Genomic DNA, 16,917 nt, shown 5'->3' with positions numbered 1-16,917 from the left:
AGAGATTTCTCTCATCCTCTCCCTATTTTGTTTCACCTATTTTAAAGAAACTAAATATCTAATTTTTAAGAAAAAGTTTCAAAAAAGGTGATAAAAAACTAATCTAAAGAGCCGATTATTTCTCCTATTTTATTTCACTACTTTAAAGAAAATAAAATAGCTAATTGTTAAACAAAAAGTTAAAAAAAAAATTGATAATAAAAAAAATCAATTGATAAAGAAATTAAAAGATGAAATTCTTGCGTAGGAAAAAAAGGTAGGAAGAAAAAAAAAATTGTTGCCTTATTTATGGACATGTTGCTATGATTGTCGAATTACAATAATTTTTTAAATTAAATATATAGTGTAATTATTATCTAAACTATAATTAGAGTTATATTTTAGAATAATTAAATCTTAGCTATTTAATTTGAATTATGCCATATGTCATCAATCAAGATAGGAGCTTGAGGAAAATGAAGAAAGTGGTAATGAAGAGGCGTCCAATCCATCTTTTTTGACGGAGAATTTAACTTAATGGATAAACTTTTTTTTAAACATCATGTTTATAAATAGGCTAGCTGCTCTAGGATCTAACGTGGAGGAATATTTGATAGGAACATGAGCAATCTAACACCCCGATAGACTCTCCTTTCGTTTCATTTTTGTGTGGTCATATTTTTTTTTTTCGTTTAAAAAAAAAAAATTACATTTTCTTGTATTTATTTAATGATAATTTTATTTTTACTTTTATTTATCCATTTGTAAGATTTTACTTAATTAAAAATAATTATAGTATATTTTTTAATAAAAAATAGTTTGATAAAAATTATTAAATTTTTTATTATTTTTTAAAATTTTTATTCAATTAAATTATGACATATAAAATGAAACAGAGAAAGTAATATTTTAAATAATTTTCTTTTTTATTTCAGTCAAACAAATTGGAAGGGTAGCTGATATTTTATTTTTACCAAAAAAAAGGGAAAACATATTCAAACGACGGGAACTGATTCGTCAGCTCATTCATCAGGTCAAGTGCTATCCCAATTTTAGTGTGTAAATTTGTGCTGAAAATAAACAACTAACTTGAAAAAAGAAAAAACACAGGGAAAATGCAAGCAGCGGCAATGGCAGCTCAACCAGTTATCAAAATCGCCGGGATCTGCGGTTCCCTCCGTAAAGGTTCCTACAATCGTGGTCTTCTCAATGCCGGTATACTTATTTTCCTTTTTTCTGATTTCTTTTTTTTTTTTTATTTTTTTTTTTTGGCTTGTTAGTTGCTAATGATGTTTGTGTGATTGTTGATCGTAGCGATGGAGATATGCAAGGATTCTATTAAGGGAATGGAAATTGAGTACGTGGACATTTCGCCGTTGCCGTTTCTGAATACTGATCTTGAGGTGGACGGAACTTATCCACCTGAAGTCGAGGCTTTTCGTAAGAAAATTGAACAAGCTGATTGTTACCTTTTTGCTTCTCCAGAGTACAATTACTCTGTCACTGGTATCCATTTTCCCCTCCTGGCTCTTTTTCATTTGTTATCTAATTGATGCTCCACTAAAATCTAGGGCTGCTTATCGGGCGGATCGGTTTGATATTTGTGTTTAAAGGTTTGATTTATTAGTTTTCAAATGTATTAATCCGCTAGCCCAACCGCTTAGATATCTGTTGATTTGGTGGTTATCAACTTATCAATCGGTTTATTGGTTAAATCAACACCAAGCTATAAGTTACATCTGGCTTAAATTGAAAACCGAAACATTACTGCTCAGCCTAGACTGTCTTCATTGAAGTAGTCCTTAGAGGACTCAACAGCTATTAACAGTAAAAAAGTTCACTATAGATGGTGAGTACTAAAAGTAGTCCTTAAAATGATTATTCTTTCTAAAAATCTTACTGTTAGTCAAAATTTAGGCAAAAATTAGAATAGGTTGCTAGGTTCCTCGAATCAAAATTAGCTCTAACTCTGGAGAATTGATGGTATATCTTCTCTTATGTGCTTTTGTGGATTAACTTGGCTCATTTGATTTGACAAGTTTGCGCTGTACCATTGTGACTCTTATTATCTGTTACTTTAATGGATGTGACTGCAAGACTTGAGGTGATCATAGCCTGTGCATCTTAATGCAATCGGAGTATTTGATCACCTAGTTTGGATCCAAACCCCATTTGTTGATTAGGCCTTGGATATGCGAGTAGCCATAGGTTGGTGGATTAGTGTTGATGGATTTTTATTTCTTGTGATTATATTCTTGATACTGATGACTATGATTTCCTTCTCCTTGGGCAGGTCCCTTGAAAAATGCAATTGATTGGGCATCTCGACCTCCAAATGTTTGGGCTAATAAAGCAGCTGCAATTGTGAGTGCTGGAGGTGGCTTTGGTGGAGGACGATCACAATATCACCTCCGACAGATAGGAGTCTACCTTGATCTTCATTTCATTAACAAGCCTGAGCTTTTCGTGTATGCATTTGAGTCACCACCGAAGTTTGACAGCAACGGTGTGCTGACAGATGAAGAAACCAAGCAGAGACTCAGAGCACTTCTTTTGGCTTTACAGGCATTTGCCTTGAGACTCAACGGCAAGTGTGATTAACTTCCACCAGTGAATGTGGTCCATTTCTTCATGCATTGTGGATGGTGAATTGTTCTCATTCGACATTTCCTTTTCATAGGAAAAAATTATCTTCTTATAAGACTTTCGAAACATTTGGTCAATTGATTGGTTGTCTTAGCAAGTTTCATTGCGATTGGCGATTGATGTAATGTCCGGATAAGTAAAATCTGTCTTGAGTATAAGATTTTTCAAGTTATTATCAGACTCAAGTTCCCTCTCAAATTTAATTATCCTTGAGTTTCCATTTATCTCCGTAGTTCAATTTTATTTTGCTGGTAAAATTGATCTGCTCTTATTTTAACATCAGTGAGTGCAGTTGGCATCACAAAATCAGGAGGGCTTCAATGCCACGCTCTTTCACGTTGCTCAGACTCTTCAAAAATGACATAGAATACGTATCAGATCATTCAAAAATAATGCTTTTTTGAAGAATACGACAGAGGTGTGGCAACATGTTGAGCACAAGTGACTTGGCTTTCATTATCCGAAGATATTAGGTATTAGTCGAATCGTATTCCATAGAGGTGACAAATATCAGTGGCCTGTAGTAGATATTTTCTCTGTCAAATAGGAGTATCATTTTCCCAATCTAGAGAGGTCCCTATACTTACTAGATGTCTTTCGATAATTAAGGTTTAGCTTCGACAGCAACCAGACCCACTATGAGCATTCTAATTTTGTAGTCCTTTATTTCACCTAATTATGCGTTACGTATTATTTAAGGAACATTTTATTGAGCTTAGTGTTAACTTTGCCTTTTATTTTACAAACTAGAGGTGCATGATCCGTATCAGCATGGTGTAACATTAAGATATTTATTTATTTTTCAATCTTGGTATATTTATAAAAAAAAAATTTAATAAAAGGATTGCATATGTTTTCTAGGATTCATCCGGAATCTAGAATGGATTCAACATATGTTATTTTAATATGTAATTAGATAATTTAAGTTGTTAACTATTGTAATTTATAATATTTTTATGTAATTTTCAAATTAAGATACGTTACTTTTCTTGTCTAAATTTTTGTGGCATTGATAGTCAATTATATTTTAAAAATAATTTAACTTTTTAATTATTGTGATTTATAATACTCTTCTTCTACGATCGTAATTTATAATACCTTTTATGTAATTTTTGAATAATATATGCACTCTCCTTGTTCAGAGTTTTGTGTCGACGATAGCCAATTATATTTTTTAAACAATTTAAATTTTTGATCATAGTGATTTATAATATTTTTTCTATTTCAACTTATGTGGCACAATGCTTAAATAACCATAATAACTAATTAGGGATGATATAGTAAAATCACGACTGAAGCAGCGAAGCATAAATGTCTTACAACAACTAATTAGAAGCGATATAGCGAATTTACTATAAAAATACTTGTGAAAAATTTAAGTAGACCTCATATATGACGTCAAGTTAATTTGAAACATCAAGAGTTAATTTTTCATTTTTATATCTATTTTATTTTTATTAAATATTATTAATTTTTTAATACTTAAATGACTTATAATAATTAATTAGGGGTGATATTTAGTAAAACTATGGTTGAAGCAGCTGAAGCAGACATATCATAAACGTCTATTTTAATTCTTTTATTAAATATTATTAATTTTTAAGATATAAATAACTTATAATAACTAATTAGGAGTGATATAATAAAATCACGATTGAAGCAACTTAATCAGACATGTCAAAAATATTTGTTTTATATTTTTTAATTAAATATTATTTATTTTTTAATGCATAAATAACTTATAATAAATTAATTATAGGTGATATAGCAAAATCATGGATTCAATATTATCAATTTTTCAATACATAAGTGACTTATAATAATTAATTACGGGTGATACATTAAAATTACGATTGAAGCAGCTGAAACAGAAATCAGTCAACTTTTTAATTTTTTTGTTAACAGTACTTTTTATTTCATTTTCAAATAATATATGTTGCTTTATATCTTCTTCTGTCCCGTCTCAATTTATGTAGCACTAATATAATTTTGATAGTCAGTCAAATATTTTATGTTGACATATCATTTTATTATTCTTAATTTTCTAATAAATAAATGACTTATAATAAGGGGTGATATAGTAAAATCATCGTTTGAAAGACGACAATTTAATTTAAAATATCAAGAGTTAATTTCGCATTTTATGTCTATTTTATTTTTTATTAAATATTATTTATTTTCTTAATACCTAGATGACTCATAATAATTAATTAAGAGCGATTGATTATGTTATTACTATAAAAATTAATATAATTTTATCATATCCAATAGTAATCATCGATAACTTACCGGAGAAGTATATTAATTAAATACGGGATGCTATATTTTGCATATGCAAAATATGATATTACTAAATATTATTGGATAGTGCATTATATTTATCTTTCACAATAATAAAATTTTACTATATATTTTTCTTTATTTCTTTTTAACTTGATGCATATTGATCCAACACAAATTCTAAGAAAATATTCATTAGAAATTTATTTTATTAAATTAAATTTATTAATTTTGTAATTTAAAAACTTAAAGTTAAGTTTAAATATTAGTATTTATATATAATAAAAAATAATTTTAAAATTTAAATTTACTAAAATAAATAAATAAATAAAAAGTTTAATTTTCTATATAAAAGTCAATTAAAATAATAAAATTGATTTACTTTAAATATTTAGTTGCAATTAATTAACATAATTTTTTATTTTTTCATGATTTATGCTGCACCGATAAAATTTTGAGAGTTGAATAAAACTTTTATCTATTTTTAAAAAAGTATTTTAACTTGTTAATTATTGTGATTTGTAATAATTTTTACGTAATTATCGAATAATATATTTACTCCTTGTGTCCCAATTTATGTTGCTTCGATACAATTTTGAGAGTCAACTTAAATTTTTATATATTTTTTAAATATTTTAAGTTGTTAATTATTATGATTTGCAGTACTTTTTCTTTTGTCTCAATTTATGTGGCATTGCTAAAATAATGAGAGTCAATAAAATTTCTATATATCTTTTAAATATTTTAAATTATTAATTATTGTGATTTGTGGTAACAAATTAGTTTTAAACATGATAGCCAATTAAATAAATAAATAAAATTTACTTCCAATACGTAGTTATAGTTAATTAATATAAATTAATAGAATATATTAAATATTTAAACTATTATGATGAAACAATGCAATCATTATATATTGGGGCATGGTATGTAATTAAGTGTAAGTGATTTTTTGGTAATTACATGAGGGGACGAAACCACCTCTTCTATATATAGAAAAGGAAAAATTACAAAAATTAGCATCCTTAAGACTATAATTACAATAAATAACAACAATTTTTCAAAATTACAACTTATAACAAAAGTAGCAATATTTTACCTACTTCATAGTAATAGAAGAATATGCATTTTTCAGTTGTGCATATGTATTTATGAGTAATACATATATATTTGTATATGTATTTATATAACAATATTTTACTTAAATACAAATACAATTTACTATTTTTTGTAATTATGAAACTGTTGCTATAAAAGTTATAATTAAGGCTATAGAGTTGCTATTTCTAAAATTTTCCCCGTAGAAAAATATTATGAACACTTATACTTCGAATAGAGTAGAGGCCCAAATGTATTAACATCAATGTTCCGCTCACCCTTTCATGATTTTCACGAAAGGAAAAAATTCACTTATTTTTTTTTTGGGAAATTAAGTCACAGTTTCAAAACTAATTGAGTTTAGTCATTTTTCATGCAAAAATTTAATTGAACAAAAATACCCCCGACTTTAAGAAGCAACAAAGACCTTCATCTGGCATTCACTTGTATAAGTTTCTCCACACTTTTTCTTTAATATAGAATTTAACTAAGAATATTTGTGTTTAATTTTGTTTCGTATTAAACGATGACTAGTTTTATCTCTTAGCTCTAATCTTGCTTCGTCTGTTCCATTTTTAATTGCTACTTTGATTTTTTCCATACTAATTACGAAAATAATAAATGCAGAATATACTGATTTAATAGAGGTAGACTGTTTTTTCCTTTTAAATATTGTACACCTTTTTAATGTTAATAATATATAGTTAAAAATCATTGTCAACTTTTAGTCTTGAATTCCTAAAGTGAGAATTATTTCAGGAAAAATTTTAAGAGTTAAAGCGACAATTAAAATGAAATGAAAGGAGTATACCGTTTGTATTAATTTACGTGAGTACTGTGAAATATGAATAGCCTCGCTGATTGAATTTAATTTTAGGCTAGTAAATTTCATTTAGACACTAAAATTATGACTTGTTTTGATTAAGTACCTCAACATATGATAGTGTGTTCATATTAGACTCTCTCGGTTCAAATTTGGACATACTTTAGTGTGTGTTTCAAATACTAATATGTAGATAAGTTAATCACTTAAAATATATCTCCTTTTTAAGTAAACACATTGAATTCAATAAATAGTAAAGCATCAAATTTGTTTTAATAAAAACATTTTATCATGCATTTCGATAAACTATTGACTTCTCCCAGTAAATTTACTATCAGGCTGTTTATGTATTAAGCTTTAATTTTAACCACTATCATTATTCATGATATTCTCTTTCACTGCGTCATTTAATCAGACATGTTACACTAACAAAATAGTGATCAAAGGACAATTATATTTGGGCATCTGATCATCCACTTCTTAAGGCTTAAAATTGTGCTCGTCCGAAGATAAAATGACTGAAATAGTCACTTATGTTGAAATTGCTGTAAGAAAATTAGTGGTTTATTTCAAAATAATTGGTTTGTGTTTGGAAAAGAGTGGTGGAAAAAATGAGTCATATCTTGTTAATTTGAAAGTTACATGCATGTTGCCATTTGGTATAATATGTGTATCAATAATAATAAAAGAAATTTTTTTCCTATGATCAAAAAATAAGTGTACTAACACTTGTTATAGCCTAATAGGAAGAATATTCATGCCTATATATATATGTATGCTTCTTTGTATATTATCATGCAGCGAAAAAATCTTACTTTTTGATTTCTCTTCTTTTCGTTTATTTCTCCAACTTTACTATTTCATTTTGGTTTATTAGATATATAATATTATATATTAACTTGTTGCTATTTGTATTAATAATTTTATTGAATTCTGTATTCTCTAAATATTTAGGAAAGTGTTTGTTTAATTCTGGGGAAACATTTGACACTGCTGAAATAGTTTCTTAGAACAGTGCGCAACACGACTCAAGTATAATAAATATATATATACGCTGTTATATTTTTGTATTGCTAATATTATCAAAATAATATTTTGTTAACAGTTGTATAATAATATTATTTTTCTTTATTTCCCAACAATCTAAGAAACTACGACATATAATTTTGATCCTAAGACCGCTGATAATACTGAGGTTGGTGTTGCTCTGGCTACTCCCATTCCAGTCAGTTTGTCAAAAGGTTATGGTACTGCAGAATACAGGTATGAAAATAAACTTGGTTACATGCCTAATGCATCTCAATGTAAGAGCATATGTGAAAGAAATGACAATCCCGTTAAGTCAGAAATAAATTTGACTGAAACAGATGATATAATTATTGCGGTCATTTCAGAAATGAATATTGAGACCAATGTGAGAAATTGGGTGGTAGACTTTGGTTCTACAAGGCATATTTGTATAAATAAAAATAATTTTTTATCATACATCCAAGTTGAGAAAGAAGAAAAAATTGTTTATCTTGGGACCTCAAGAACTGTTCAAGTTCTTGAAAAAGGCAAAGTTCTTCTCAAACTCACATCTGGTAAAATCTTGACATTGAGTAATGTGTTGTATGTTCCTAATATCAGAACTAATTTGATTTCTGTGGCATTATTAGGAAATGCTGGAATAAAAGTTATATTTGAAAATGATGAGGTAATAAGTATTAACTAAGAATGATATTCTTATTGGGAATGGAATTTGTAATCATGGACTTTATGTACTTAATACTGTAAATGATAACATCAGCTTCTGCTTATATGGTTGAGTCTATTTCTTTATGGTATGCTAGACTAGGACATGTTAATATTAAATATGTAAAGAATATGCAATCTCTTGGTTTAATTTCTGATTTAGATTTAAGTAATTTTGATAAATGTGAAATATGTGCTGAAGCTAAAATTACTAAAAAGTCATGTTTTTCAGTTAATAGAAAATCTGAATTGTTATCTTTGATTCACACTGATTTGGGTGATTTAAAACAAACTATGACTAGAGGTGGTAAAAGATATTATGTGACCTTTATTGATGATTTCTCTAGATTTACTAAGTTGTATTTGCTTAGAAATAAGGATGATGCATTTGATGCTTTTGTGTCTTATAAATCTGAAGTTGAAAATCAGGTTAGTAGAGAAATCAAGAGAATTAGATCTAATAGAGGTGGAGAATATGTATCTTTGAATGCTTTTTGTGAAAAGGAAGGTATTATTCATGAAGTTACTCCGCCTTACTCTCCAGAGTCAAATGGTGTAGCTGAGAGAAAGAATAGGACATTGAAAGAAATGATGAATTCCATGCTAATTAGCTCGTGTGCACCTGATAATTTGTGGGGTGAAGCTATTTTGTTTGCGTGTCATTTACAAAATAGAATTCCTCATAAAAGAACTGGCAAAACCCCTTATAAGTTGTGGAAAGGTTATAAGCTTAATTTGAAATATTTAAAAGTGTGGGTTGCCTTGCTAAAGTTTTTTTTCCTGAACCTAAAAAGAGAAAAATAGGTTCAAAAACTTCTGATTGTATGCTTATTGGATATGCTGAATATAAAGTTGCATACAAATTTCTTGTCTTGAAAAGTGATGTACTTAATGTAAATACTATAATTGAGACAAAAAACGCTGAATTCTTTGAACATACTTTTCCACTATGTGATAAAATCTCTCATGCACCTGTTGAAAGAGAAAATGAGTCTTCCTCTAATAATGAGGAACTGGGAAGGAGTAAAAGGCTTAGAAAAAAATATCTTCCTTATGGAAATGATTTTCAAACTTTTCTTGTTGATAATGAACCATCAAATTATTTTGAAGCTGTATCTTCTTCTGGTGGTAAATTTTGGAAAGAGGCAATAAAAATCAAACTTGATTCAATTATGAAAAATAACACATGGGTTTTAACTGATTTACCTCCTGGTGCAAGTTCGATTGGTTGTAAATGAATTTTTAAGAAGAAACTTAATTCAGATGGGTTTATAGATAAATATAAAGCTCGGTTAGTAGCTAAGAGATTTTCTCAAAAGCAAAATGTTGATTATTTTGATACATTTGCACCAATAACAAGAATTGTTTCTATTCGAATATTAATTATTTTAGCATCAATTAATAAACTGTTTATCCATCAAATGGATGTAAAAACAGATTTCTTAAATGGTGATTTAGAAGAAGAAATTTATATGGTTCAACCTGAAGGATGCGTAATTTCTGAACAAGAAAATAAAGTTTGTAAATTATAAATCTCTTTATGGCCTTAAACAAGCTCCTAAACAGTGGCATGAGAAATTTGATCAAGTCTAGATAAAAGACGAATTCTCTTCTGTTGAGGTAGATATGTGTGTTTATACAAAAGTAGTAGACAGTGATGTTGTGATAATTTATTTATATGTTGATGACATGCTTATATTTGGTACATGTATAAATATTGTGGAACGTACCAAATTATTTTTGTCTACTAACTTTGATATGAAAGATCTGGGTGAAGTGAATATGATATTGGGAATTAAAGTTATAAGAAGTGAAGATGGTATACTGTTGTCACAAGAACATTATGTGGAAAGACTTCTAACGAAGTTTGAATGTTGGGAGGTAACTCCTGTAGCCACTCCTTATGATGCTAATTCCAAATTAAAAAAGAATAATGGTGATCCACTTGCTCAGTCTAAGTATGTACAAATTATTGGGAGTCTAATGCATTTAATGAATTTTACTAGGCCTGATATAGCCTATGTTGTGTGTAGATTGAGTAGATATACTCATAATCCCAATAATGAGCATTGGTTTGCATTAATGTGATTGATGAAATACTTGAAAGGAACTGTAAATTATGGTATCTTGTATAGTGGATTTCCTTCTACTTTAGAAGGATATTGTGATGTAAATTGGATCTCTGATTCAAATGAGATAAAATCCACTAGTGGTTATGCGTTCACCTTTTGTAGCGGTGCAGTATCATGGAAATTAGCTAAGCAGACGATCATTGCTAGATCAACTATGGAATCAGAGTTTGTGGCTCTGGAGTTAGCTGATACTGAGGCTGAATGACTAAGAAATTTCTTAGCAAATATCCCTTTTAAAAAGGATGATATGTTGCCTCATAACCCTTTAAAAAAGGATGATCTGTTATCTAATATCCCTTTAAAAAAGGATGATCTGATGCCTCCTGTGTATATACACTGTGATTGTCAAGCCGCAATTGTTATTGCGAAGAATAAATCTTACAATTGTAAGAGTAGACATATGAAGTTGAGACATGATGTTATTAAGCAGCTGCTGAGAGATGGAATAATTTTCATTGATTATGTGAAGTCAGAATTAAATTCGGTCGATTCTCTGACTAAACCTATGGGAAGAAAATTAATTTTTCAAACCTCAAAAGAGATGGGGTTATGGCCAATATGACTGCCAATAAAGATGGTAACCCAACCTATGTGATTGGAGATCCATGAAGTAGGTTCATATGGGTAATAACAAGTCGATATTGACTCTGCGCACTTATTGAGAGTGCTTGAACTGCTACTAAAATGGAGGGATGGGTTATTAACTCTTAATGAATTCATAGTCCTTATGGATGATGTATTTAAAGCAGTGTACACTTGATGAATTCATCTATATGAGAAGTGGAATGAGGCCGTTCCTATAAAACTTTTGGTCTTAGTCTCTAGAGCTCTCATGAATACCAGGCGCCCGCATGGCCTATTGGTGCAAAACCGCGTTGAACAACAAAATTACGATCGAAATGTGATTGATAAAATCTCTGGCTTACAACAAGAATTATTCGGTTCATAGAAATATTATATTTCACCGGCAATTCTGTAAGTTAAATTTTATTGGTCTAAGTTTGGTTCATAGTCCAGAAAACATCAAACCTACTGCATTTTGTCTATGCAAATCCAACAAATTAATATGTCTTTTTTCATAAATTATTTTGAAATATTGTGGGGATTGTAAGATAATTAGTGGTTTATTTCAAAATAATTGGTTTGTGTTTGAAAAAGAGTGGTGGAAAAAATGAGTCATATCTCGTTAATTTGAAAGTTACATGCATGTTGCCATTTGGTATAATATGTGTATCAATAATAGTAAAAAAAACTTTTTTCCTATGATAAAACTTGTTATAGCCTAATAGGAAGAATATTCATCATTTTGCCTTTATATATATATGTATGCTTCTTTGTATATTATCATGCAGAGAAAAAATCTTACTTTTTGATTTCTCTTCTTTCCGTTTATTTCTCCAACTTTACAATTTCATCTTGGTTTATTAGATATATAATATTATATATTAACTTGTTGGTATTTGTATTAATAATTTTGTTGATTCCTGTATTCTCTAAACATTTAGGGAAGTGCTTGTTTAATCTTGGGGAAACATTTCATAATGTTGAAATAGTTTCTTAGGACAGTGTTCAGCACGACTCAAGTATAATAAATATATATATATACTGTTATATTTTTGTACTGCTAATATTATCAAAATAATATTTTATTAACAGTTGTATAGTAATATTATTTTTCTTTATTCCCCAACAATTGTATGGTGTAGATATTTTTTTAATCCTTTATATATACTGCTACACATAAAAAGTCTTTCATGTTTCAAAAAATGAATAATTTTAAGTCCTAATTAAGCTAAACATAAAACCTATCAACTAACATAAAGAAGGAATATTCTACTGCATTTATATAATTTTGGAGTAGAAAAAGGGTCAACATCCACTAAGCTTCGTAGAATCGTATCTTGTGTAGTCAGAGATTTGAGAATTTGAAAACAACAACAACAATAGAATATTAAACGCAGCAGCCATGACCTTTCTTTGTATGGACAAATGAAGTGGGTGGATAATAATAACCTTTAGATTAGTTAAACGCAGCAGCCATGGCCCTTTATTTTGTATTATTCTATGATGGATATGGAAATTATAAGCTATACAATTGCAGTTATCAAACTTTTTCCTTTTAAAAAAAAAAAATACTTACCATATTGCAAATTGACTGCTGATAAAAAAGATGTAATGATTCATGAGAAAGCCCGCAGGATAAAACAAAAGTAATATTCATTAGTTTATATATAAATGAAGACTTAAATTAAAGTTAATGAGTTCTGTCAAATTCATCATAATCTAATACGTATTAGTCATGATATTTTATGATTTTTGTTGATAGAATTTCAACCTATATATAACTTATACTCCACGGTATTAGCAATTCAATGGCTACAAATATAAGCAGGGCAGGGTTAGAGACACAACAGTCCTTCACACACCAAACAAATATGAAAAAGGAATAATCTCATCATAATTAATCACCAAATTACTAGTACGAAACTCTAGTACTCCAGTATGATGGCTCGGCCCCTCAATTTTAAATCCTGGACGGTTCGTCATTGCATCCGTCAGGTATTTCGAATTCCACTATAAATGTGTGATGAGAAAAAAACATTATGCGAAGAATAAAATATCTGAAGTTGAATGCAATCAGTGGTGATGGCGACTGAACCAGTACTCAAGGTAGCTGCTCTCTGCGGTTCCCTCCGTGAAGCTTCCTTTCATCGCGGTCTCCTCCATGCCGGTACACTTGTTCTCTTTTTTTTGGTTTTAGTATACGCATTTGGTGCTTGTAACACTCTTAACAGAGTCATGTTGTTCGTTTGATGCTTGTTATTAGTCGTTGCAACTCATGTTGTGTGATTGTTGGGCGTAGCTATGGAGATATGTAAGGATTCTATCAAGGGAATGGAGATTGAGTACGTTGACATAACATCATTGCCGTTTATGAACGAGGACCTTGAGGTGAATGGAATTTATCCCCCTGCTGTGGAGGCATTTCGTAAGAAAATTGAAGAGGCTGATTGTTACCTTTTTGCTTCTCCTGAGTACAATTACTCCGTCACAGGTACGTGGAGTCCACTCCTGCAGATCAGTTCGAGCTAGAATTCTAAGCTTATGGATTCTGTATTCTACAAAACTCAGCTTGCACTCCCTCTTTTATCTCCTAATTCTAGCTGGTTTTTGCTTTCTCATTTTCTAGAATTGATAGATGTTCCACTTAACTGTCTTGAAGTTATTTCAGACTTAAAATAATTATTCTTGTTGATATTCTTAGTTTGTTACTTAATACTATTTGGTCAAATAAAAGAATAAGTTGCAAGGTTCCTCCAATCAAAATTAGTTTGACTAATTTCAACATAGTCATTCTTTACTCTGATTTTTTATGTCTGCTGTAGCTCTGGCAATCAAAAGTTTAATACTACTTGCTCCGTTTCATATTAGTTGACCCTTATTGACTTGATATATCCATTAAGAAAATATTAATTAGGTGGTTATTTTATCAAATTAACCTTATTAATTATGTTTTTGAAAATATAAATTTGAGTAAATACATTTTGTTTAGTCATTTAATATTAAGGATAATATTTTTAATAAGAGGATCAACTAAAAAGAAACAGAGGGATTATTAATTGGCATTTAAAATTTTTGCTTTAATTGTTCTGACATTTAATGACTAGTGCTATCTCTACTTCGATCGATTTAGGATGCTTACCTTTGGTGAGAACAGAATTTTCAGTAATTAAAAAGGAATATAGGGAAAAGAATATCAAGAAAATACAGAAAGCTAAGAAAAGAAAATAGTAATTGTTTGAGCTAGGTTGAACAATAATAAAGATACTTCATAAAAGGTAATAGCATACGTAAAAATCATGTCGGAAATGTTTTCACTTTTTAGTGGAAATGCTTCTTTCACATTCGTAGGGTGGCCAGACCATAAGAGTTTATTGTACGCAGTCTTACTTGCATTTATACCAGAGGTTGTTTTCAAGTCATGAAACCTATCTTCTGATCACATGGCGACAACTTTACCAGTTACTCCAAGACTTCCCTTCAAAAAGGTGATAGCATACATATGAACTAAAACTGTATGCGGTGAAACTTTTGTTACTAAGGAAAAAGTTTCTCAACAGCACACCAATTAAAATCACGATACTCTTTTACGAGAGATTTTCATTTGTCCAAAATACTTATTTCATTCATGTTATTGGTAGGGTGATCATTTTTCTTTTAGAGCCAAAGAACTTGAAATTCACGAATAAATGCATTTGGCTGTAAAATGATGTGTGCATGAATATGCTAACTTGATGGAACATTGAGCCTAACATCCTTTTGACATTCGAAATACTCCCAAATAAATGTTCAAGTTAAGGTGACAGAGATATCTTCGTAGACAAGGGCTTTTCACGTCACCTACAATACTTGAGCCTTATATGATGAAAGAGTTAAAATTATCTTTTTTATTTTCATTTGCTTGTTTTTAATGTAAATGACTCAAAACCTTTACTTAAGCTGACATAGTATAAAACTGAAGTTCAATTGTTAGTGAGTAATATTTTTGTAAAAACTTTATTTATTAATACAAAGATTTGAGTTATTTAATTTAAAAGAGATATTGTTATTCTTTGTTTGTTTCTTTATATGAACTTTATGGTGATACCATCGGCCCTATTGATTATTATTCTCTGCTCCTTGGATAGGACCTTTGAAAAATGCAATTGATTGGGCATCTCGACCTCCTAACGTTTGGGCTGATAAAGTGGCAGCAATCGTGAGTGCTGGAGGTAATTTTGGTGGAGGACGATCACACTATCACCTTCGACAGATTGGAATCTTCATTGATCTTCATTTCATTAACAAGCCTGAGCTTTTCGTGTATGCATTCGAGTCACCACCGAAGTTTGACAGCAACGGTGTGCTGACAGATGAAGAAATCAAGTCGAGACTCAGAGCAGTTCTTTTGGCTTTACAGGCATTTGCATTGAGACTCAAACGCAAGTGTGAATAGCTTCTCCCAGTGAATGTGGTCATTTTCTCATCCAATATGGGATGATGAAAATTGTCTCCAGTCAAATAGTTATTTATCTTCTATTTTTGACAAGTTGGTCCTATTTTGCCAAGACATTTGTCTTTGATAAGAAACCATAGAGGTCCTACACTTGAAGTACAAAAGTAATTGTTTTGTGCTACCTAATATTTCTTGTTTTTATATTAGTGTTTTTTTTTTTTTTTTTTTTCTTGAGTGGGATGTATCGAAAACACTCTTTCTTTTTTTACCTCTAGGGTGTAGATATTGATTGCGTATTCTGCCCTTTTTAAATCCTACTTTGTGCAAGTGGAGGTATTGATTGCATATATTCTGTCCTTTTCAGACCTACTTTGTGCAAATACAATGAGTAAATTGTTGTATTTGTTTTTATTGAAATAATTGAGAAGTTTGTATTTCAGTAATCTATTATAAAAAAAAAAATGAACGGATGATATTATGAAATACTAGAGGTTTACTATTGAAAACTGTGTTTGACAGCTCCCTTGTGATTTCAATATACAATCAAAATTGTATCGCTTAAAATATATAATATTTAAAAACAAACAAAAAAAACTTTATTTTTAATTACAGATTAAGATGGGAAATGAAGAGAAATTTTTTTTTTTTATGACAACAGAATAATCTTTCTTAACATTCTATTTTTCTTCACTGTAACAAATTGTGTTACTCGTACAACACTCGTTGAACATCATAACTCAACTGGTCTGTTGTTGAATTTGATTTTTTTTTATAAATAACCACAAACTTTAATAAAATATTTCAACTATCAGTAATATTTTTCTTAAAATTTAACTATGCAATTTACTTATTATAATATTTTGTTTTTGCATTTTATTTTATTTAGTTATTCTTTGATTCAAAACTAATCTAAATTTTACTTAGTAATATTATTTATATAATTAAGAAAAAAACTCTAGTTAATAAGATAAATCATTTGCTTACAATATATTACCTTAGATGTTATTTTGTAAATTTCATTTATTAATATAAAGATTTGAATTGTTTAATTCAAAGTTTTAAAATATTTCTGATAAAAAATAGATAGGTTTTCTTTTATTGATTTTGTTTCCAAAATTTAAATTTTATACTTTATCTTTCACAATCTTCAATATTATTTTAAGTAACACTAAAAATCATATAAGTTATATTAAACTTTTTTGAGGTCTCAAAATTTTAGTGGTCTAAAT

General features: G+C 29.2%; 2 protein-coding genes across 3 annotated transcripts; both read left to right on the top strand.

Annotated features, from left to right (window-relative positions):
* Positions 1-902: 902 nt before the first annotated feature.
* LOC107856819 (NAD(P)H:quinone oxidoreductase) lies at positions 903-2,803 on the top strand. Of its 2 annotated transcripts, XM_016701790.2 has the most exons (4): positions 903-1,012; positions 1,090-1,194; positions 1,294-1,485; positions 2,273-2,803. In XM_016701790.2, exons 2-4 carry the CDS (start codon positions 1,095-1,097, stop codon positions 2,578-2,580), a joined length of 600 nt encoding a protein of 199 aa, XP_016557276.1. In that variant the 5' UTR covers positions 903-1,012; positions 1,090-1,094; the 3' UTR covers positions 2,581-2,803. The 2 variants fall into 2 exon arrangements, with proteins under 2 accessions (XP_016557276.1, XP_016557275.1); XM_016701789.2 differs by lacking the exon at positions 903-1,012 and having other exon boundaries at positions 1,019-1,194.
* Positions 2,804-13,085: 10,282 nt separating this feature from the next.
* On the top strand, positions 13,086-16,105 carry LOC107856808 (NAD(P)H:quinone oxidoreductase-like). The gene is made up of 3 exons (XM_047394533.1): positions 13,086-13,423; positions 13,556-13,747; positions 15,381-16,105. The coding sequence occupies exons 1-3, from the start codon at positions 13,324-13,326 to the stop codon at positions 15,686-15,688; spliced, it is 600 nt and encodes a 199-aa protein (XP_047250489.1). The 5' UTR covers positions 13,086-13,323; the 3' UTR covers positions 15,689-16,105.
* The last annotated feature ends 812 nt before the right edge of the window (positions 16,106-16,917 follow it).

This window comes from Capsicum annuum, chromosome 8 (assembly GCF_002878395.1).
Source record: "Capsicum annuum cultivar UCD-10X-F1 chromosome 8, UCD10Xv1.1, whole genome shotgun sequence".
NCBI lineage: Eukaryota > Viridiplantae > Streptophyta > Magnoliopsida > Solanales > Solanaceae > Capsicum > Capsicum annuum.
This window is presented reverse-complemented; position numbering and strand designations above follow the sequence as displayed.